Below are 25,090 nucleotides of genomic sequence, written 5' to 3' on the forward strand. Positions count from 1 at the left end.
TTTAGCTATGGAGTGATACATCTTGTCTCTAAATGATCTTTGTTGGGAGTTGCACATATGCAGTTCCTAGTTCCTACCAGCCAATCAGAAGCAGAGAAGGGCAGGTCAGCGAGAAGCAAACACAGCTTCGGTTCAGCTGTACATGTTGCCGACCAGCTTGGCAACATGGACTGGAGCAAGAGTTTCAGAGTGGTGAGTTATTAATCTGTAACAAAAGTATCTTTCATCCAAGTTTTAACTGAGCTCTGTCTCTACATCACAGGAACAACTTTCTGTCCACTGACTGCCTGGAGGGTAGCTAGTGTTTGGAAGAGAGAGGAGAGCTGTGTGCTGCAGCTCACTGTTTTTCCACCGGTGTTTTTGAGGGCGTGTCAGACTAGCCGCTTGGCGAGCGTTATATGAGCGCACTTAGTTTTCATCCCTGTGTCGTCACAGGGATGAAAGGGAAGCGGCTGGACTACAAACAAGCTGTTTTTAGACAGTTCAGAGCAGTGTTTTCTGTGGGAGATGGGAACTCCCTTTGGGCTGGACTTTGGGCTTTTTCACTTTGCAAACCTATAACATGCACAAAAAAGGTTTATAACTCAATAAAGAAGAGTGAAAAAGCCAAAAAGCATAATATGACATCTTTACCCACATTTGGGTCATTTACATTGCTTGACTTTGGTCATTTAAAAACAATGTACGACTTTGAAAGAATAAGAATTTGTGAACAGAGGAAGATTAAGATTAGCAGAAAAACAGTAAAGTGAAGGCTCTGTCACTAACAAGAATTATTCAGCATGACCTTTATGTACATGTGCAAGGGTATTTATAAGATTTATGCATTCACACACATTTCCAAAACCCCCACACAGCTCAATTTACAATTACCATGCTTGTTAATTGGAACATCCTCAAGAAAATTATAATGACTGCACTTCTTCAGTAGTTAGCTTTGCCCTGAAAATTATTTCATTTATGCTTCTCCTTTTGCCCTGGGAAAAATACTTACAAAGTAATTGCGTATAATTGCAAATACATTTGACATTGTGTTACAGAGCTGGTTTAGTTTTGGGTGTTTTAATTTAAGTGTAGTAGAATTAACCAGTGTCCCACTCTAAGAGCTACATTCTGTCACAAAGGATGCGGATATTTTTTGTAGATGCTTCAAAAATAATATTGTCTATTTTTTTGATTGAAATGAATACACCTTTTCAAGTTCTCTGGTATTGTATCATGGTATCATCTCTGGCATGGCTTACTGCTTCTTCTCTATGTGACGGAGCCCTCATTATTGTTATCAGTTTAACATTTGTGTTTCCTGCTCTGACAGGTCAAACTGTCTGCTGAGAAAACGCCATATGTTAAAAGTCACGAAAAAGGACCCTGGACTGGTCAAATTCATGGCTGGCGACTACTGATGTAATGTAATGTTACCTGCGCAGCTAATTGAGCTAACTATAACGAATTCGACAGGAAGTCTCACTTCTTAGACACTGTATCTGTAAAGACGGCTCAGATGGTGACTGTTTTGTTACTAATGGGTAAAGTGATAACATTATTTTATTGTTACTTCACAAGAAGATTTCATGTCATCACTAAATTAAAAAATATGGCTGATCTTAAAGTTGTTTAGTATCATTATCATGGAAAACATGTGTTGTCCAGAGAGAGAGCTGTTCCCATGGTGCTAAAGAAGAAACTCCCAGTGCACAATGTCAAAAAAGTCATCTGAGAGACAAGAGAGCAAGAGAAAGGGAAACAGAGTGATGGAGATGCAGGGGGAGGAGAGGGAGTGTGTGGAACTGAAGAGAATGTGAATTGTGTGTGTGTGGAATAGTGAGCAAGAAGCAGAGGTCATTTATATAACCACAGTGATGAAACATCCATAATTTAGCCCCTTAAAGTGTGAACAAGACTGAGCTCCTTTAGTCAGACAGTGGGTACAACGAAAACCATTTACTGAGAGAAGGCCAGAAGACCACTCCACATCCTTCAAACCACTTATTAAAACTCATTTTCAAACAAGTATTATTATTATCTTCCTTCCTAATATTTAAACTACTGATTTTTGCCTGTTATCCGTCCTGTGACGCTTAGGAGGTTGGCTTTTATTTTGATAGACAAATTACTTTGTAAATTACTGTAAAAGGTGCTTGAGGAATAAAGCCTACGATTATTACTTTAGGGTCTGACAGGAATGACATGTGCGTCTCATCGTTACATGTTGAAATAGAGTAAAGAACACGACTTGTGTGCATCAGTTACCCTCCTAACACTCTAATACCCCCTCTGTTAACCAAAAACTCATTCACCCATTGCCATGGAAATGAGCCACGGGGGAAAAAAGGGCCCATCATCACTGCCATGAGCCGCTTCTCGAGAGCACTCTCGACTTCACCATGGAAACAGACCAATAGTTCAGGCTGGGGGTGTGTTTTATAATCACCCCAAACTCCTTTGCCCCAAGTGTACACACACACACATACACACAGATGCTCCTCTATCCCTGTGGGGACATCTCATTGACATAATGCATTCCCTAGCACCTTCCCCTAACCTTAACTATCACGACCACATGTCTAACCATAACCTAACCTAATTCTACCCCTAACCCTGAAACCAAATACTACCTTCAAATAGTCATTTAAACTTGTGGGATCCAGCAAGTACAGTGGAATACTGGTTTTTGGACCCCACCACTATTATAAAACAAGCCCCCCAACCCACCCGCACTCACGGCTTCCCAGTATCTTCAATGAATGCAGTAACCTCATTTAGCAGCGGGTGGCTGTCACATTTAGGACTTGGCCCCCACCACAAGGGGTAAAATATTCGACTTGATTAAGCCCTGCATTGATTCTAACGCAACATTCTGATTACATTTCACACAAATACATGTGAAATGTTCTGTGATTATGTTGTCCCACTGGTCACAATGCTGCAGGCGTTTCCATCCTATCAATAATATAATTCTCTGGGTCTTGGTCTTTGAAGTGTTGGTACAGCCATAAATCTAAAAGTATGTTAATTTAACCCAGTTTCTCCCAAAACACAAGTCACAACTAGGGCATGAAATGAAGTCTGCCTGCTCCCCGGCAAGTGATATGGGACCAACTGAGTCCTGAAAAAAGGAACATGAGCCCAGTTGGTGTCGGCAGCCATTAGCTGCTGTTAGACAGAATCATTATTGAGAGGGAAGTGTGGAAAATGGACACAAAATGAGTACAAGGTACAATATGTTTGTTTACAGGTGATGAAGGAATTGGTGCTAAAAAAATAAAACTGAATTGAACTGAAAGACAGCGCTTCCTGCTGTGCACCCGAATGTGAAGTGATATTACATGGTGAACAGATAATGCAATAGTTTATACTGTGATGTTGGTGTTTTGATGGAACTTTGCACACAATATTTATGGATTTTTGATAGTAGTGCTGCTGAAAAACAGCCTGCATTTCCATAATTTTGAGTTCCACGCAAACAATCCAACAGATATCAATGTGGGTACACATTAAAGGAACACTTTCAAACTTTGACAATCTAACTGTGACAATACAGTCAACATATGTTAAATAGCCCAATTGAAAACACTGAGCTACAGGAAGAGATGAATGTAAGTGGTGTAATGTTCCGCCCACAACACAATATAGGCTACCAAAGTTTTGTGCTCATCAATACCGTGTTTTAATGCCGAGATTTACCCCAAATGAGCCCAGCATGGTGTGCTATTTAAATAATGACAGAAAATAACCAGAACATTAGAACATAGAGTTCACCGAATGAATTAATAATTTATTTTTGCTTTGCACCATTGGATGTTCTGACAAGTACGAGTGAATTACTTTGGTCCTGAAGAAATCTTTGGAGGATTCTCAGGGACGTCCTGAAGTGTTCCCATTCCTGTCCCAGTAGCTGCACGCACACAGTGAGTTGCACTGTGTACTTAAAGTTGAGCCTCGTGTTTTTCTAAAAACAAGGCTAAAAACCCACTTATGTTGATGTTCAAGCTCATATTCATTACATTAAAATCATTAAATTGAAACGGAATAATCAAGGAACAAACATTCTGATTATGTTTTTAGACAAATTAATTAATATAAAATAGTGATTTGAATTCATAAAAACTACCCGTCAACTATTTCACGGTCGCTCTGAAAAAATTGGTCAAATCCATATTTTATTATATGTTGTGGTCATCTGACAAAATTAACATAAGTACCCTTTGCGTCCGTATATTCGAGGCTTGACAGTTTGTGCCAAGAAACGTAGCAATGCACCAACAAAGACTGCGAGCAAGAACACAACAATGCAAAAATATTTGAATTAGAAATAATTAAGAAATTAGAAGTGAAAGGGACAGATACAGAAAATAACAAAACAAACAGACTCCATCAATATCATTTCCTGAAGAGATCTGTTTTTAGCAGGATGGAACATCTCTGAGACAGCATTTATTCATGGGACACAAATCAAACAACCTGAAATAAATACATAAAATCTGTTTTAAAGTTGCTGTAGTCAAGATTAAGCCTTCTTTTATATTAGATATTTATTGTAGAGGCAATACTTGAGTAATTGTTTGGCAAGCCAAGGAGAAAAACGCAAGGATGGAAAGAACATTTGTGTATAACTGCTTATCTGGATGGATGATCACACTATTGTTTTTTGCTTTCATTCTAGCACATCCTGCTAAACTGAATTAAACAGAACAGAGGAGCTGACAGAAACACACACACACACAGAAGTAAAGGCAGAGTCAGGTAACCAGAGACACGGAGGGATGGATGGAGGAATGGGGAGGGATGTGCGAGTGCTGAAGGCATACTGCCATGTATTTGACTCATTGATTATTTGTGAAATCTCATCCACTCGACATGGCTGCAAGGTGTGTAGCATTGGTTATTTATAGCAGGGCATCCACTCTCACTCTACCATGCTACAGTCCGGAACGTTTGATCAATGCTGTATCCACCAGCGCTTTCTGTCAGTGCAGCTTACCCTCAGCTAATCGAATACAATACCAGATTGTATTGGGAAAACACGATGATTGCATATTACAAATTTATGGAGAAAACCCCCAACCAATGCTCACTTTTTTCCTGCTTTTACTGAGCATGGAGCAGAATCTCCTGGTGGTTAACTGGCCAAGACACATATGATGTACTCAAAATGTCACAGGTTTGAATCCAGCTTGTGACCTTTGTTGAATGTCATATCCTCGGTGCATTCAATCTTTCCAGCTATTCTGCTGTTGTTTTCCTCAGTTAGGCACAAATGCCATTAAAATGCATCCATGTGGGAGGTACAGAACACGTGATGAGTTCTCCCTCTAAACTGACAGTTTGGTAATTTACATTTACAGATTTACGTTTACAGAGGTGATAATACAAAATCATGGCCATTATTATTTTGAGATTGTTTTGCACTGTGAATATATACATTTACATTACATTTAGCTGACGCTTTTATCCAAAGCGACTTACAATTGTTATATATGTCAGAGGTCGCACGCCTCTGGAGCAACTAGGGATTAAGTGTCTTGCTCAGGGACACAATGGTGGATGTCTCACAGTGGGAATCGAACCCAGGTCTCCCACACCAAAGACAAGCATCTTTGGGTCTGTTTTTATTGTGTCGTTTTTAGTGATTCTGACTGATTAGACCTCTTGCCTGGTTGAACTTGGGCCGGGCCACTTCTGGGGAGTATGCTGAGGTCACCAAACTATGGAGGGAAATTCGACTCAAGATGGTCAAAAATGTGCATTATCTCATCACTTCTCCTCTCCTGAAAACATTCATGACTTGCTAACCGTCCCGTTTTTCATTGCCCTCTCCTGGCTTCTTCCCGGGTCACAGCAGTATGTTTAATGTTACAGTAGCTGAGTGGCAGATGCTATGCTGCTGACAGACGTGATTGTAGATTTTTTTCTGAAACAGTTTGGCAGTTCTAGTGAACAGTCTGATCATTTCTCACTAGTTCATCACTTCTAAATATTCTCTAACATCACTTACAGCAGCTAACGCTGAACATTAGCCAAAAGGGCTGGCTAAAGCCATGTTTATCAGTGGAAGAGTGCTAACGTTAATGAGCAGTTAAACTATATTGTCAAATGTATTTTAAATATATCCGCGAGCTGCTTGTCTGTAGTTAAAGTCGGTGCATCAGAAATTATTCAGCCAGAGGGGACATGTAAATAAACCTGAGCTGAACAAGTATTTCACACGACTTCCTATGCAAACAAAGTCATCTAGCTCCTCTTTCAAATGTGCAACGTTAGTGTGAAATTTCAAAGCTGCAGATCCTCGATGTAGTCATGTCATGTATATTAGATGCATTCAAGAGCAGCGTTTTCTCTGGGTCACTGTTTCATACATGGTGGTTCAAAAATTCTCGTACTTTTGGCTAGAATTAAAGATATTGGCCGATTTATCCGCATCTCGGATTATAAATTCATTTTATACCAAAATCAGTATTGGTCTTGAAAATCCCATATCGGTTTAGGCTCTATTGAAGTGAATTACTTTGTACAATGTAGGCTCTGGGAACATCTAAAGACAAGACTTTTTATAGCTGTTCCAAACTGACACACTCAAAAGCAAGGCAAAAAGCCTAGTGCATGTATTTTATAGTGCTGTTATATAAACAAGAACATAAACAATCAATTTATCCTGAATAAGAGGTATATCCTAACCCCTCCCTCAAATTGGATGGACTTTGCAGAGCATGGCAATTTCCATGGTCAAAGGTTAGAAGGATTGAACTTCGGAGGATTGAGGAGATCAATCTGCAACCAGAAGCGTATATGTTTTAACCTGTTCTTCACAGAAATGAAAGGTGAGGAAATTTTGGTCTGCCTCACTTGAGACTCTGGCTGATACTTATCAGCCAACAGAAGAGAAAATACAAAAGTTGCTGTGGAGGCACCAAATGAATTACTCAGAAAGGCTTTCCGTCTGAACAAACACAAAGTCCTGAAGTGCCTGCGCAAAATCGACAAATTAATAACAATACCATCTATTTTACGTAAAAGACAGGAGTCCCTCCCAGGCAGGACATGTTTGCTTGCAAATTCAAAAAAAGGTTGATGTAACTCTAGTCTGCTCACAGTAGTGTCAGACGTGGTGGTCTGAAGCCACCACTCATGTACCAACGGCCAGATGGCATAATAAGGCCTCTGCACATGACTCAAATAAAGCCTGACAGCATTAAACCTTTCCCCTAATAATGTTACACATTATTTAACCTTCAATAAATACAATATCAATCCAAAAATATTATTACTTCACCCTGCAATTGGTTTATTTTACATATCTGACACATTAAGCAGCTATTTGAATACAGTTTGACAAGTTATTATAATGTCTAAAGGTTATTATATTGTAATTTGGTAGAAAGATGGTCGTGTCTTACCCAGGCCCAGCAGATCCACAGCGGGCTCTGTGCTCTCCTTGGGACTGGCTCTACATTCGGACTGCTGAGAAAGACAAAGAGAAAGGTTATTAAATATTGAAACATTGTATTCCCCAGTTTCTATGTTTTCTCAATTTTACATCATGATAGATAATACAATCATGCGCAAGGATTTGACCTTTCTCTTTAAGTTTTAATACAGAAAAAAACTGACCTCAAAGACCTGAAAAAAACAACTTGTCGTTTGATGGAGATGCCTTAGCACAGCTACAGATTAGAAACCAATCTGCATTACAGATTTCATTTAGAATTACATTTTAAATGATTGCTTTATTATGCATGCCATAGGGCAGTGGTTCTCCACCGTTTTTGGGACAGCGCCCCCCTATCCATCCATTATCTAGGTCCCTTACCGCCCCCCATCAAAAAAGATGTTTGCTATTTGCCCTGAATATTGTTGATTTTTTAATTGTTACTATTGTTATTAAAAACATGGAAAAGGTAACAAAAAAAGCCATGTGAAAAGTAATTATATTTAACTAATAAGTGAATGTTCCTCCCAGAAACTGTGTGTTAAGCCAGGTACTGTTTTCTTGGATGGGGCACTTAATAAGTGGGGGGTATGGGGGTCCCTGGGACACGAGGGAGAGAGAGAGAGGGCCGAGCGAGAGGATGTGCTGCACGAATGTGCGCTGCCTGCAGCTCTGCAGTCAAATACGATTTTAAATAGGCCTAGTAAAAAAATCAAAAATCAATGTGTGGCGGTCAGCGTTGATTTTGTGGTGGGCGCCACAAATAAATGAACGTACGGGAAACACTGTAACTTATCTGCTCATGTTCAAAACATTCTGCACATTCAGAATCTCTCCCACTTATCTGTGTTCTCTGACATGTAAAGAAAAAAAGTCGTAATAGGAAACTAAGGTCATTAGCCTATTTAAAGAGAATTCATAATATTTTACTACATGCCTTATACTGCATTATATTACTGATTCGCTGGAAGTATCCCCTCGCCGTCTAAAACTGAATGAGACAAGGAGGTGCTCATGCCTGGGGAAAACGAAACTAACAGAAATCTCACGACAAATGTTAAAAAAACATGTTAACTTCAGCACCTCTGATAAAAAACAGCACCTCTGATAAAAAACAGTCCCCAACAGAGCAAGTCAGGGCTTCAGTTTTTAACCTAACTGAAACTCCTGTATATGACCGCTTTGGCACAAACTGTCTGCAACTCACAGCGCGAGGTGGCTCCACGTCACTCGCTGGTGTCACAGCGAAGTTGCTTTCAGGGTGAGTGTGACAGCAGAATATCCATCTTGTAAATGTGTAACCACTGCCATAACAAGACGGTGTATTCCTCAGAGTTTACACAGTAAACGCCATGTGGGTAAAATTTTAGAGATGATACTCTGACTTCCCGTTCCCGTGAAGGCAGCAGGAAGTAGCTGACGGAGAAAAAATACACAGTCTCGTCCAGTCGCAGTGGACCAAACTGGCAGGTTTTAATGTTGCAGACCACAGTTTTTTTGCAAGTAGTTTAAAGAGGTGGTATTATGCTTTTTGGCTTTTCCCTTCTCCTTTATTGAGTTATATCTTTTTTGTGCATGTAACAGGTTTGCAAAGTGAAAAAGTCAGCATAAAGTCAGGACACCGGCAACAGTTCAACGTTTAGTCCTGATGGTAAGATGTGGAACAATGATGTTGTGGACTTGTGAGTAACTTATACCATCTGCTAGGTTACGGTCGCAGTCTGAAGCGGCTTTGATTTGGATCACACTACCTTGTTTCTTACAACCCACCCTTCTCTGCTTCTGATTGGCTTGTAGTCCTTACCTGTGAACTGAGCATGTGCAACTCCCAACAAAGATTTTGTACAAGTAAGATGCGTCACTCTGTAGCTCAAGAGCGGAGCGTACAACACACAGGGTGAAAAGAGGAGCTGCAGCAATGTGCAGTATGAGAAAAATATGGTGTTTTTTGAAAATTAAACCATGTAAACCTGTTCTGGTACAACCCCTAATTAAGATTTTGGACCTGAAAATGAGCAGAATACCACCTCTTTAAAGTTTAAACTCGTATTGTTGTGAATCTCTGGTTTAAACTCGCCTTAGAGTTTCCAACCAACAAACGCCCCCCAAAAGCAGCTCAGCGCCCCACCTTTCCAAAATATTGCTTCCAGGGCCCCCCACCGTCCTCAGAACACCCCCGTTGAGAAACACTACAGGGTGTATCCTGAAAATTTCCCAACCAATGTGTAAACATTTGGGGTGACTCTTCATGATCTAACAAAAACCATATTCCTGAGTTTCAGTGAAGAGGTTTCAGAGCTGTTGATCACTAGTGACACAATGGAACATTGTGAGTGTGAGTCTGAGACTGTTTCCTATTCATATATCCAGAAGACATGCATTTATTTGGAGTAATGTCCTGCTTTGGTCTCCACCAACTCCTGAGAAAAAATATCTATGTCTGGTAACTCTGTGTGTCTGCTGTTTTCTGCTGGGCAGGTAGTGAGTTTATCAGATATTTTCCATGAAAACAGCAGCATCTTGTTGGAAACAGACAAGAGCTGTGAACGTGAACCAAAACAATGAGCTGAAAGAAGCCAAAAAGGTCAGTACAGCTGAGGGAACCACAGAGCCAGGTGATAATTCTCTGTGTGCTCGTTGCTATGAGCAACACCTTTCACAATAGCCATTTAGCTCACTGGTAATATAAAAATACTGATGAGTGCAACATAGTCAAAATATTCTCTATGCAAATGTTTTTTGAGGAAAGAAATGTTTTCAGTGCCTTCCCTGTGAGGGATCAAGGATACTCACAATACATTATGGAAAGAAACATTAATGTAAACATACCTGTTTACAAAAAACCTAATCCAAGTACCTGAAATTTAGAGACAAGAAGAAGCTCTGCATATTTGTGGTATGCCACAAGTTACAACTAGTAGGAAATCTGCTCAATTGTTTTATAGCAGAAAATAGAAAGACAGCACTGTATTTCCAGATCAAACAGAGATTTAGCTTCTGGAAGGTTTCTGGTCATATATTGAGTAGAAAATACCAAATATTTCCATTTACACTTTTCAACCGTTTGGCAGTGGTAAACTGCTTTGGCAATACTGTTTCTGATACGTAATCATACTAATTGAGTTTCTAAACTGAAAGCAAATTAGGAGAGTGGAATATGAAAAAAGGTACTGTGGGAGGAATAGGTGGGAGTAAAAAACAAGACAGATAGAAGGAAGGAGAAGGAGGTAGTGATTAGTTGGAGAATAAGACAGAAGAATGATGAAGGAAGGACAGAGCTAGATAAAGACTGAGTGAGATTTGACAGAAAAAGTGGCGGAGAGAGTATAAAAGGTTAACACGTGGGCAATGAGAGATCTACAAAGCTGGTAACAAACCCAATTTCCCCCCAACAAAAGATCGATGGACCACATTAAATTCAATGTCGTTCCAATCCAAGGCAATGAAAACAATTACCGTGTCCACGCCTAATCAGGAATGCATTGGCTGTGAACTGATGTGTGTTGGGACTGCAGCAAAGCCTGAACAGCAGAACGTGAAGCAGCAGGAAGGTCGTTTGTGTACAGCAGCAAAAGGTTGGTTTGCGCTGTGCATTCATATTGACCAACAATCTGAAACACCAGGTATCACAGGGAAAGCATTAACGAAACTAGTCAGGGGAAAACTGACTTTTTAAGATATTAGGGCTTTTGGTACCATCCCACTACAAAAAAAGCCCTTGCTGACTAAACTACCTATTTAATTATAAAGATTTTCTTTGCATATGTAATCCAGTTCATTGTTCAACCATGTTTTTTCAGTCAGAGACACTTCAATGAATTGGCCATTTATAGTTAATGACTATAGTTAGATTTAACAAAAAAGATATTTGAGGAAACTCTCAAAGAATCAGAGAATTTTGCTGGGAGAACTAATCTCCTAAACACATCAACAATAACAAAAGCCTTGATGCACACGACGGGGTGGAGGAAGAATTGCAAAACAACTTCCTTAATTTTGCGAGCAGCTGATATATAAAGCATGAATGATGCAAGTCAGATGCCAGTCAGCAAATCAATTGTGACTTCAGTTCGCTGCTTGAACTAATGCAACGCTCCATTTCTAGCAGCATTTATTTATTCAAAGGAATTGTCTCATTCTAGATTTTGGCTTCCCATTTGGCGGGTCGCCCTCCTTACACAGTGGATGTTAAACCAGTAATTCAATTCAATTCAAGACCTTTATTTGTCCCCGAGGCGCAATTAGTTTTGCTGCAGTAGCAAAGAATATGACATACAGTACAGGACAACAATGACAACAACATTGATTAAAAAATAAAGGGTCAGACATATGGGTCTTCGACATATAGTTGAAGATTCGATGCTTCGATGGGCGGAGCCTGATTCAACAGTCAATCTCACAGTCGAAGCTTCGCAGCAAAACAAGGATCATGCTATTTTGGCGATATGGGGGTGCTCAACGTCTGATTTTACATAGAACTACCCGTTTTTTCCCAATAAGTTAATATACAGCCTATTACAATATACATTTCAATGTTTAATGCTGTAAATAAACATGTAAAAAGAAAAAAACTCAATAAATGTTTTTAAAGTGAAAAAATCCTTAATTGTAACCCTAACCCTGGGTCGTCAGTGTGCATGTGTAGGCGTAGCGTGTAGGTAGGGGCAGTGGAGGAACACTTGCTGAAGAGAAGGAGCCCCAGCTTCACCGGTGTTGTGCTGATTTGTTCGCACCTCGCGGGACCTTCGGATAATTTATCACCGTTGATGAACCACATAAAGAATATTGCATAACATTTTTAAATAGCCCGCTATTTGAAATAGACCTGCGAGGAACCGCGACATGCATCCAGTTGTAGGCAGCATGGCATGCACGCTAAACTCTACACAAGACCGGTGAATGACAGGCGCGCGCGCGAGAGAGAGAGAGAGAGAGAACTACACTTACCTTGGCCTCAACATTACATACACAGGGAACTTCAACATGGCCGTGAAAGATCTGACGGACAAAGCAAAGAGAGCTTTCTATGCAATAAAAAGAAACATTAAAATATATATTCCAATTGAAATCTGGCTGAAAATTTTCCTATTTGTACTAGAACCAATAATTCTATATGGTAGCGAAATCTGGGGGCAAAAACTTAATAATGAATTTAACAAATGGGACAAAACAACCATAGAATCTTTCCATACTGAGTTCTGTAAGAGCATCCTGCAGGTGCAGAGAACAACACCAAATAACCTGTGCAGAGCAGAGCTCGGCCAATACCCCCTCTTACTAAAAATACAGAAAAGATCACTTAAATTTTACAATCACTTAAAATCAGTTAACCCCCAGACATATCATCACAAAGCCCTAACATACCAGGAGCTGAAACCAGAGAAGAGTCCCCTCAGCCAGCTGGTCCTGAGGCTCTCTGCAGTAACAAGTCCCCAACAGCCTCAGGACAGCAACACCAACTCAAGCAGACCAAACCAAATTATCAACAAGCAGAAAGAAATATATATTGAATACTGGAAAGAAACGACCAAAACACAAAGTAAATTACAATGTTATCTGACCCTAAAAAGAGAATTCACACTGGCAAATTACCTGAGTACAATAAAATGTCCCACACTAAGAAAAATGTTGACAACATACAGACTGAGTGAACACAGCCTGGCCATAGAAAAGGGTCGCCACAGACAGAGCTGGCTACCACAAGAGGAGAGACTCTGCTCCCAGTGTGACAGGGGACAGGTAGAGACAGAGCTGCACTTTCTAACCTCATGCCCTAAATATAAAACACAAAGACAAAAACACTTTGCAAACATTTCCCAAATATACCCTGAATTCGAATTCATATCAGACACACAGAAACTCCCCTATTTACTGGGAGAAATGCCCAAATGTGAAATAATTGCTGCAAAATATGGTAATATGGTACCAGTGGAACCTCAGACTGATAAATAATTGTACAGATTTTCAAATTATTATTATTTTGATATTTTAGTAATTGTTTTGTTTTTACATTTAACACATAGTTTTTTTTAAATAATATTTTTTTAATCAATTAATTATTTTTAAAAAAATGTGTCTATTAATATATACACACACACTTACTGTTTTATTTATTTATTTTATTTTTAATATATTTTTTTTAACACAAACGCTTACCTTTTTATTTATTTATTTTTATTTTAATTTTTAATATATATATATATTTTTTTTTTTAAACACACACACACACACACGCTTACTGTTTTATTTATTCATTTTAGTTTTAATATATATATTTTTTAAAACACACACACGCTTACCGTTTTGTTTATTTTATTTTTAAGATACTTTTATTTTTTTTAACATACACACACACACACACACACACACACGCGCTTACCATTTTATTTATTTATTTTATTTAAATTTTTAATATATATTTTTTAACATACACACTTACTGTTTTATTTATTTATTTTATTTTTAATATATTTTTATTTTTAACACACACAAGCACACACACACACTTACTGTTTTATTTATTTATTTTATTTTTTAACACACACACACACACACACACACACACGCTTGCTGTTTTATTTATTTATTTTATTTAAATTTTTTATATTTCTTCATTTTTTTTAACAAACACACATACGCTTTGATTACTTTACACTTTAATTACTTGTTTAATGAAATGTATGGGGTTGATTGTTCTCATGTTGTATGTATGATGCTTTGGCAATATTGTTGTTACACATTCATGCCAATAAAGCTAATTTGAATTGAATTGAATTGAATTAAATTGAATTGAGAGAGAGAGAATAGGGTCAACAATAAGCCTCAGTTTAGCTGGAAAGTTACAGTGTAGGGTGAATGAATAGAGACTGCAGCTCTGCTGCTTCTCAAGATTAAAGCAGAGCTTTAGTGAGAAAGTCCAAAATCCAGCCCAAAAGGTTGCATTTCCAACACGAAATTTTATGAGCTACTGCACCAATAAATGTGGCTGGATGGTGTTGAAGGCAGACGAAAAATCCACAAACCGCAGTCTGGCATGTTTTTTGTGACCTTGTAATTGCTTGTATATGAGGTTGAGCAGAGTTATGGTAGTGTCCTGCACCCCCCTGTTGGCTCTGTATGCAACATGTAGGGGGTCGAGGAGGTGTTCAGTCCTACCCAGCAGTTCTTTCTTTATCAGTTTTTCAAAGGACTAATGAAGTTAGAGCCACAAGTCTGTAGTCATTCAGAATTTTGGGGTGGTTGCTTTTTGCGATGGGAATAATTGTAGATTGTTTCCATATGTTTGGGACTCTGTATTGGCACAAAGACAGGTTAAAAATATGATAAAAAATGAAGCCTAATTGGTCCGCACAATGGGTAGTAGCCGCATCTGCTAACGTTGTCGGGGCCAGGGCCAAGTGTTCACAACATTGCGTTCAGGAAAAAAAGAGTTAATTAGACTGTCCCTTAATGCACCCGTTTCTTTACAAAAATCGTGGACATCGAGTTTACACCTCTTTATTTCCCGTTTGATCTATTTTTGTATAGAGTTTAGTTCAGTGACACTGCCATGTTTAAAAGTATATTTTTTCTTAGATGTTTGCTCACCCAAGGTTTACTTTTGGGGTAAATCTTTACATCTCTGGAATTACAGTATCTTCACAGTATGAGATCCAGGAACACAAAACATTTGTGAGCTCATCCAGGTCCTCAAATTATGTAATGAACTCCTCCCACACCGTACAGTCCAGGCGGCAGCGTTCCTTGATGTACAAACGCACACCCCCACCTTGCGACTTCTTGGTGATTGCATCCTCTCAGTCCGTACGCTTCGGCACACCAAACCCGTCCATAGCCATCTCGCTGTCCAGGTCATTCTTCCCCAGCTTTGTTTCCATCAGCACCAGGATGCAAGCTTCCTTAAATTTATAATAACGGACATGGGCCTGGAGATCGTCGATCTTGTTGCGGAGGGACCGGGCATTGGCCATTATAATGGAAGCCAGGGCGATGCGCTCCAACGGTTGCCGTCTCGCTCCTCTCCGGCCCCGCTTCCTCACTGTGCGGAGAGGTGCGCCAGCGTGACCTCTCTTCCCCGAGCCATGATCAAGCTCCTCAAAGTTAGGGAACACCAAGTTAAAAGGTGGCGGGTGTTCATAGGGTTGTTGAATCCAAGCAGAACGTCTCTGGTGTACTGGATTTTATTTGGAGGGTCACCGTCCCGACAACACGAGTGCCTGCCACTCCATGCCAGTGGTAAGTAACATGATCTCTGTGGCTTGTGGAGACCAGTCCAAGAATGCAACACCAGGGTACAGATAAGCTGCGGGTCTGCTTTACATCACTAGAAACTGTAGAATATAAAAGCTACCGAACCAAAACAATAAAATCATACAAACAAATGCCACACTACTGCTGCCGGTGCCGAATTCTGCCTGCCTGCCTGCCTGCCTGCTGACAATTGTATGCACCTCGTCGGCGATAACGTAACTTATGCTGAGAAAAGAGGCTAAAAAATCATTTCTGCCAAATTATGCATCCACCTCTTTAGGTACTTTTCAGACACTTCAAACGCGTTTATCACCACATATATTTACTGAATGTCAAGGAATGGTATTTCTACTAAGTGTATTAAAATATTAAAGACTGTAAATGTTCATAAAATATATACTTCAAATTATTTATCACCACTGATGAACGATCAGCTCTTGTGCTAAAAAATGTGTGGTGCTCTATTTGTCTACATGTCTCTTCTTACTTCTAATAAAACAGATGATTACTGCTGCTACTACTTCTTTTTCTCCTTCCACTTGTACATATTCAACATAGTGACAAAACACGCTCTGTAAAGCTGTTTGTCCATTTGGGCTCCGGTAGAAACATCGCGGCGCAACATAGCGATGTCCATGTAAGAGGACCCGTGGTGTAGGTAGATAGAATGGCTTATTCTGAGGTAATAAATACATAACGGGTCATTATGTCAGGTCTTTATACACCACTGAAAACATAGTTATGGATATTATATTGTATTTCAGTCAACAGATCCTCCTAAATATTACACACAGGACCTTTTTAGGGGAAACATTTTTTATAGCACAAAATAGATGTACAAGCACAGTGCTCAAAAAAAACCATATACACATCATTATCAGCCAAACTCATACATGGTCAAAACACAATACATAAATCTCCTCTGAAAAGAGGACACCTCCATTAAGAGTATCTGCAGGGAGAGAGCAACACGAAAACACATTATGTTATGCCTGTCCATTTGATTTCAGACATTTCCAACCATGCACAGTGTTACAAAAATGAGATTACATAGCTTTTCAATGCTACATCCCACACAGCTACTGTGAGACAGAGGAGAAAGAAACACGAAAATCTTAAAAGGCTTAAATTCCCCGCTGTATGTTCAGGATTTGGATGGACATGCTGCCAATATTCTTCTCGAAATGCTGGCAGACACGTTGAGTTTCCTTTAGTCAGCTGCATCACCTGGATGACACCAAGTGATACAGCTGACAAACGGCTGGCGACATATTGTGAGTTGTGTTTGAAGAGAGAGAAAGCGGAATTGGGAGGGGAGGCCATCAATCGATAACCACTCTCAAGGTCCACCTACTAGTTTTCTCTGAGCTTTGACCGAAAACGGGAAGAGCACTGAATGGAAAGTCAAAATCAAAGTCAAAGTCAAAGTGTCTCACATTCAACACTTCAACATTGCCAAGATGAAATCTGGAGTCAGGTCCATTCACTGATGAAAACCATGAGATGCGGTTGAAAGCTCAGAAAAAGCTAATAGGTGGACTTTTAGTTGACATTATTTTGTCACACTATTCTTGTTTACTATTTCATTCCAAATCACTTCTACTTTGCTGTTTTAATACATATAAATGCAGTCCAGAAAGATTAAAAGCCTTCCAGCAGCTTAAAGAGCATAATGACAAGGCCAAGAAAGATTCAGATGGTTAAAAGAACAGTGTTTCTGAGCAATAGAGTGGTGAGAATGACTTGACTTAACTGCTGTACTGATGGAATGGGTGCTACGGAAATGTACATTACGCTGAATTTACCGCGTGTCATTATTTGAATACCTTCTTTTATTTTATAGTTATTTTCATTGACAGTGAGGTCCCATCCAGCTTCTTTTTTTTTTAAACATAAAAGGTTATGAGGATACTAGATCACAACATCTCCAGATGAAGTTCAAGGTAACAAAGACTCAACACCTAATGTTATAAAAAATGACAGATGATAGTCATTTTGAATTGAAGTGATCAAGATAAGGAAACTAGCTGCCAGAAATGGTAATACTGTATATGAATATTCATTAGGTACATGAAAGTGGACATAAGATCCCCCGGGTACCCGTGGCATACTAATTACATCAAAGCATGAGATAATGCCATTATAAAAAGTGCTTGATGAGACGATAAGCAGTGGTTAGAAAGCAGGTAGCAGCTTGTGTATCGGGTATTTATGCTTTGCATGCGGCTTATATTAAGTGGACAGTACCGACTGACATCACAAAAGGGAAACAGCGTACTGAACACGCACACAGAGGCATGACATTTAGTTTTTGTAGATCTCTACCACCTTCAGCACCTGCACAATAACAGGTCAAACAATGTGGAAGGAAGAAAAAAAGATGACAACGCAATAATAAGCAAATAATGCGCTTTTCATGGTGAAACTTAAAGGGCAAGTTTCTCAGAGAGGAATTCCGCTGAGCTCATTCCGAAACTAAGGATGGCTTTCAAGAGATATCTTCAAGAGATATCTTCTATTAATATGGCATAAAACAGAACTTTAATCAGAAAATATTATCATCCGCTCTCATCAAGTCTATCAGACAAGAATTATTTCAATAGACCTGATTGACTTATGCTTCCACTGGACTGCAATTTGTTGTTCAAATCGAGGCTTTGACAACCAAGTACAAGGAGTTATTTTGTCTTGTTTTCACCAGTTGGCAAGTATCTCGACAATCAAACCATTTTTGTCTGCCACTGAGCTACAAAAATGTTTTTGTGCTTCCACTTCATCCCTTCTTCATTTTTGTAACCCCATTTAGCACTTTAGCACAAAAAAGAGCAAATCTGTCTAAGTCTGCAAATTGGTCTAAAAGGAAGCTGCAATGCTTTTCACTCTAAGAGAAGAGGATACACGCTTTTAGTGATGTCCAACGGCTTCAAGAATACAGCTCAAAATTCTATTCATCATTAAGCCCATACATACGAGGGAACACACAAGGCAGCAAATAAAAGCTCTTCTCACAAATCTTTAGTCGAGATTTACTGTTAAGTGCGAGCTTTTGCTCCACTAATTCTGTATTTTATTCATCTTTATAAGCATCAGCTAAAAACACACCTCTTCAAACTGACTTTTAACTTACCTGTATGATTCCATATCTTCCAAACTTTATCGTACTACTTTATTAATTTTATCCGGTTTGGCCTCTTCGGGTCTACAGTACTTGGACTGTTAGTATTGGTCATAATGTGGGTGAAACTGTAAAATGTTCATTTATAGAAATGTCAGATTGTGTGAATCGTAGGTTGACGATGTAAATAGAAACAAAAATACGCAAGCAGAGACATGCTCAACCTGCGCTATGTATTCTGCCATGTGCTGATTGGTTTGTTTGTAGATGTGGGTGGTAGCAGCAGTCACATTGTGAGTGAATTCTGCCACTGACAATTTTTGTGTAGGCTGCCTTTTGTAGCAAAAGCTTTAAATCAGCCATCAAGGAATTGTCTCACGGTGCGATCTAGGACAATCACTTTAGATTGAAAACCAGAGATTTCTCCACATTTCTCTCACAGCTGTGACAGAGCTCCCATTTGAGACGGCCAAGATTGAAGAGTAGAGGCCTTAAGATGTGTCCCCTCTATCCCAGCATCCCTGTGTACGGACTTTTGTTGCATAACACCCCCCTCGTTATCACTACATTTCATGCCTTCCTCTGCTATAAACTATCAAGTAAGAAAAATGATCCAAATACTCTTATAACAACTTAAACAGATTTTCTTTTATTAAAAATAGTGAATGCTGGCACAAAACACCAGCTATCAACGGCTTCGGTGTAAAAATATTTGTACTGAATTCCCAAAAACAATTTCATTCAAACCCTGGGGAGCACTGCATCGCTGACTACCCATGCAGAAATGATGAAACCTGGAACCAACAAAGCTTACACACAACAAAACACACATGCAGCTCACCACCCTTAACAGAGAGGCTAGTGACACGACAACAAGACAATCCACCGTCCTCCTTTACATGTACGAGAGGCAGACGACACAAACGTCTTACCCTCGGAGGAGAGGCAGAGCGAGGTGATGGAACACACAAAGAGCAAACAACACTAAAAGAGAGAGAGGAAAAACAAACAGTGCGGAAGGAGATGAGTGGGAGATGAGGGATGTAAATTGGTTAGCGGTGGGAGCGAGGAGCAGGAGTAGGGGCGAGGGAGGCAAGGAGGAATACAGAGAACAAATACAAGACGGACAGGAAATGGAGGATGAAAAGGAGAATGAGGAAGAATAAACATGAGGATGGAAGACAGACAGTGCAGTTGAAAAGCAAGTCTATGACAAGAGGAAAAGCAGAGGCTGCAGCGGTGCTATAGCTCTACGCTAGCAGCGGTAGTAGTCAAATTGTAAATTCTAAAATAGCTCTATTTACCTCAAATGAAGAGAGAGCCAGGCCTTTCTTAGTGCTGAACCAATCTGATCAAGTGGTATAGGTTATTGTAGATGTTACACATCCACATTGTCTGTGCTTCAGACTGAATGCATTTTAATGTCAAAGCTATGGTAGACCTTTACTGTGAAACCAAATGACAATGCCATTCACGGTTAGCTGACATTACCAAAACCTGACTCCATGTAGTGTTTCTTAAAATGAATATTTTAAAATAATAAGAAAAATAAATGCATGTATTTTCTGCACTTTCTGTCACATGGATGCTTGGACAAAGTAATGTAACTGTATCTGGTGTGTTCAGACTGTATATCTCCTATCCACCTACCACATGTACACAAACATATTTACTCCAGCATCCTTTGCACTATTGTCTTGCTGTTTGAGACTGAATACCAACTTTGATTTGACAGTGTTTGGCACTTGTGGTAGCTGTAGGGGTTACTAGTAGCAGTAGCAGTAGTTGCAGTAGTGCTGCAGACAGTGGATTGTCTTCTTGTGGCTGACAGATGCCTTATTAACTCTATAAAAGAGAATAATAAAACTGTCACTGGCTGGATGAGCCAATGATGCCAAAGACAGACAGCCGCAGTGGAGGTAGGAGGAAGAATGAGGAGGAAGGGGAAGAGAAGGTTTGTCTAGGGGGAGAGGGAAAAAGGGAAAGCAGGAAGACAGAGGACAGCAGAGGGCAATTAGGAGGAGTGTTGGATGTGGAACGCGGGAGATGGAAAGATGAAGAGGACTGGAAGCAGGGAAGGTGGAGAGGAAGAGGAGGTGGATGACGAAAAACAGGAAGAGAGGATGACAAAGGGAGGGAAGAGAACCACAGTGTGTTGACTCATGATCAACAAAGGATAAACTGAGAAGATGACAAGAGGAGAAATACATAGCGAGGAAGGAGGACATAGTGGGCAGGAGGCCAGAACTGTGTGTGTGTGTGTGTGTGTGTGTGTGTGTGTGTGTGCGCGCATGGAGTGAGGAGTAGTGTGTTTTGAAAATGCATTATCAATACACACTGAGATATCAATATCATAAAGTGGGCAGCACCGCACCTCTACCCAGAAACATAAAACAAAGTCTGTGTGTGTGTGTGTGTGTGTGTGTGTGTGTGTGTGTGTGTGTGTGTGTGGCACCGCAGTAAGTCAGAGGCTGTTAAGTGTGCCGGGCTGCTGCAGTTCTGCACCATTCAAACCGATCTGTCACTCAGCTGGTGGCACGCACGCACGCACGCACGCACGCACGCACGCACGCACGCACGCACGCACAGAATCCAAAAGGTTTTGTCAAAGAGAGGAGATCTTAAGCTGCCACACGCAAGCATCTCTTCCACCCAGTTACATTCGTCCGACAGTCATGGAGAACCCTTTGCATTTTAACACACACACACACACACACACACACACACACAGGTAACAAACAAACACACACATTCTACAAATATTTGCATCCACAGAGACCTAAACAACACACACACACTTGAGTGTTTGAGGAAGGTCACGGTGTGGTCTGACGGCTGATGCGTGACGGTGCTGTTCAGGGAAAGAATACCTAATCAAATCAAAACACTGGCAACTCACACACACACACACACACACACACACACACACACACACACACACACACACACACACCAATTTAAACAGGATATTTAAAGGTGTTTTCAGAAGTGAATATTATTTGTTAGTAAACAGGACAGCTTTCAGAGGACCGAGAATCTTGTTTGGCTGTGTTTTGTGGCAGCCAGGCTAAGGTTAGAAAGTTGTTCGCTGGATTTAAGAAACGCATGCAAACAGATGCATTGCTTCAGTCCAACTTGAGGAACACCCTCGATGAACCGGAGTTGATGTACGCACACACTCAGACACCGATTCTTACACACACGGATGTAGGGAACACACATGGTTGGATTTGCAAAAGGAATGCGCAACGAGCTGGATTAGCATGTTGGTGTTAACACGGAACACTGGGCTACCGGTCTACTGGGGACACCAAGAATTTTCCTGCAGCTTTTCATGTTTCTAACCTTTAGAAATGGAAATGTTTGTGTTTGTGAGGGTGTTTTGTAGTTTAGTCAAGTTGTTCTACGCTAGTCTCTTCCCACATAGCCTCTCATGTGCGATTCCAACAGTGAAGAAGCAGAATTGGACCTCATGTTGTTACTGTGAAACCCACCTCCACCACTTTGCATAAAGTAATTGGATTTATGGTGTTTTACATATGGTGTCCTGACTTTACTGCACTGGTGACTTCAACAACAAACACAGAACCTTTGGTGGATGTGTGTGTGAGTACGTGTGCAACGGAGAAAGTTGACATCAAAGTGAAAAGTCAAAGAAAGTGTGAAAAGAGACTAAGTGAGAGATAACTGTATAACTAAAGTTTATCTGAATGTGACAGCATCAGATAGCTTTAGCAACTGTTTTTGCATCTGATAGTCTGATGTGTGCAATCAGAACAAATGAGCTTGTGATTGTGTGTGACATTATGTTGGAGTGTGAATGAGACTGAAGCAGTACCGGAAGGGAGGAGGACGTTATTTGACACGTTTCCTTGCATAAACCCTTGTGCCTACTTGCAGTATAATAAGTGGGCAGTCAGAGCACCAGATCCAGATCTAGGATCAGTGCCTTGGCAAAAGGCAGTGACAATAATGTGTCCATAATCTGCACATCTTTTGGCATGAAACCAGAACACACAAATACTTCCTAATTGAACACAGGGAGACCCCGGTCAGGTTACAGTGTGTTGGGAGACACTGTGTTGGACCTCATTCTCATTTCAAATCGTTTTCAAGGGTCTGTATGAAAAGAAACAAAACTAAATGGAAAGTCTTGCCAAGGTTTTTAGTAAGTGTTCTGAATAAATCAAGCCTGAAAACACTATAGTTACCAGCCAACAGTTTTTATTCTTAGATGCCCTGAGTAGCGTTTTTTAACCGATACTGTCTTTGTCTCTCTCCCTGTATCTCCATCTACACCATTCTTGGTCAATACTTCACCTACTGTAGGTTTGTGCACACTGTGCTGCTGACACGCTTGCTGAAAACATTCCTTTTAATTTTCAGATATCTGTGTTCTCTACAGTATTCTCCACTACCACAATAATGCAGAATAATGACTGAACTGCAGTCATCCAGAGAAAGTAATATTCTGTTCACCTCCCTACACATGAATACAACATGAATATTTACATGTAGAATTACTCACTTATAACCAACGGAGCAGTCAAGGATAAAGCTCGTTGTTCCCCTTCAGCCATTTATGTAGCGGTTTGTCTCCCTCAGGCGACACAAGTGACATCGTCGCCAATGTCAGTCACAAATATCAAACATGTTTTCAAAATCTTTTTTCAACTGGCAGCGACAGGATCTGAAGAGATAAGATTAGAATCTTTATCACACACATTTTATTTGCCAACTGTCAACACCACCTGACCCAGACGGGAACAGACCCAGTCCTACTTGGTTTGCCCACATCATATTCATAATCAGCGGTCACAATGTGCGTCCCCGCCTTTAGAGAAACAGTAACTCATAATTCAACATATTTCTTCAACCATCTTAATAGACAGTGAGTTGCCTGCTCCTAGCTACCATACCTGTGACGTCTGAAAATGACATAGCTGATGATGTAGTGAACGCAACTCTCACGAGACGAGATCCAAGATGGCTGCAAGATCATAAAGTTAATCTGGAATCTTGGCCCACCTGGAACACTACATAGATGGGTGCTTCATTAGGATTTGCATCATGAACAAGACAAAAAAGCAACACAAAAAAAGGACAAAGCCAACTCCACTCCAAACCCAGAAAGACTCCATGCTGGTTTCATTCTCCGCCCTTGGTCCAACACCATCCACATCTCAGAAGCCACCCTGCAGCACAGAGGTGAGCAACACACTCATTTCCATTGAAAATAAACTCAGCGGACTGGACGCCAGTGAAGTAATTTCAATTAGAAATAAATAGACTCACTCACTAAGGGAAAAAATCAAATTCCTGCAGCACCCCATTAACACGATTAATACCCAGCTCACCTCTGTTACCACCAAAAACAAAAACATGCAAGAAACTATTCTGGACTTACAAGCACGCAGCATTAGAGACAATTTAGTTTTCACTGGCATTAGAAAAATGAACCCTAGATGACCCGAAAAGACCGCTCAAACTACCAACAGAGACAATCAACAACATCACATTCCACTATGTACACTGGGGTCGAAGAACATCAACAACCGACCAAGGCCCATCACTGCAAAATTCGAGCACCACAAACAAAAAGAACCAGTTTAACAACAAGGCTACAGACTCAACAACCATTAAACACGGGGAAAAAAACTACTACCAATTCAGAAACAGATGATGAAGGAAGGGAAAAAAGCAGTAAGCTCTTCTAGTAGTTAGCAATTGCAGCACCCAACTGCTAGATACTACACATTCTTGTCACTGGCTCACCATTCATAGTCATGCATTGACTTCCTCCTCACCAGCAATTTAATTATATCGATATTTCAGACTCAAAAGATCCACCCCATCATTATTAGAGACCATGCTTCTGGAACACTTACATGGAACAGAAAAGGTCTGCATTAAACCCATCACCAGATGGCACATTAACACTTTTCTTCTACAAGACCCTGAGTTTGACAGGAAATGATACCCCAAAGTCATCACTGTGGGAGAAAAAGAGAAAATAATTTAATTCTCAGTTACATAAAAAGAAAGAAATAAGACTAACTTTTAATTTAAACAACTCGAAAATATTAATGCAAGTAATAGAATGAATTATGAAAACATGAATTCAACTAAATGAAATTATGACTTCCTGATGGGCGGCACTGTCGCCTCACAGCAAGAAGGTCGTGGGTTCAAACCCCGGTTGCCCCCGGCCTTTCTGTGTGGAGTTTGCATGTTCTCCCCGTATCTGCGTGGGTTCTCTCCGGGTCAGGGTAGGTTAATTGGTGTCTCCAAAATTGTCC

At 40.2% G+C, this 25,090-nt stretch overlaps 2 protein-coding genes across 2 annotated transcripts in view; both read right to left on the minus strand.

Annotated features, from left to right (window-relative positions):
• Positions 1 to 7,520, minus strand: part of LOC119917318 (stromal membrane-associated protein 1-like) — a 37,450-nt gene extending 29,930 nt beyond the window's left edge. Inside the window, exon 1 of the mRNA XM_038737593.1 lies at positions 7,395 to 7,520. The gene's annotated coding sequence lies outside the window, so the exon portion shown is untranslated. The remainder of the gene's footprint in view (positions 1 to 7,394) is intronic.
• Positions 7,521 to 15,222: 7,702 nt separating this feature from the next.
• The window catches only part of LOC119917674 (stromal membrane-associated protein 1-like), a 78,806-nt gene continuing 68,938 nt past the window's right edge, over positions 15,223 to 25,090 (minus strand). The window contains exon 7 of the mRNA XM_038738095.1: positions 15,223 to 15,519. Within this exon, the coding sequence (XP_038594023.1) occupies positions 15,223 to 15,519 (297 nt within the window). The remainder of the gene's footprint in view (positions 15,520 to 25,090) is intronic.

This window comes from Micropterus salmoides, unplaced genomic scaffold (genome assembly GCF_014851395.1).
Source record: "Micropterus salmoides isolate LMB-PRFRI ecotype aquatic unplaced genomic scaffold, ASM1485139v1 Ms_hic_scaffold_22, whole genome shotgun sequence".
Taxonomy (NCBI): domain Eukaryota; kingdom Metazoa; phylum Chordata; class Actinopteri; order Centrarchiformes; family Centrarchidae; genus Micropterus; species Micropterus salmoides.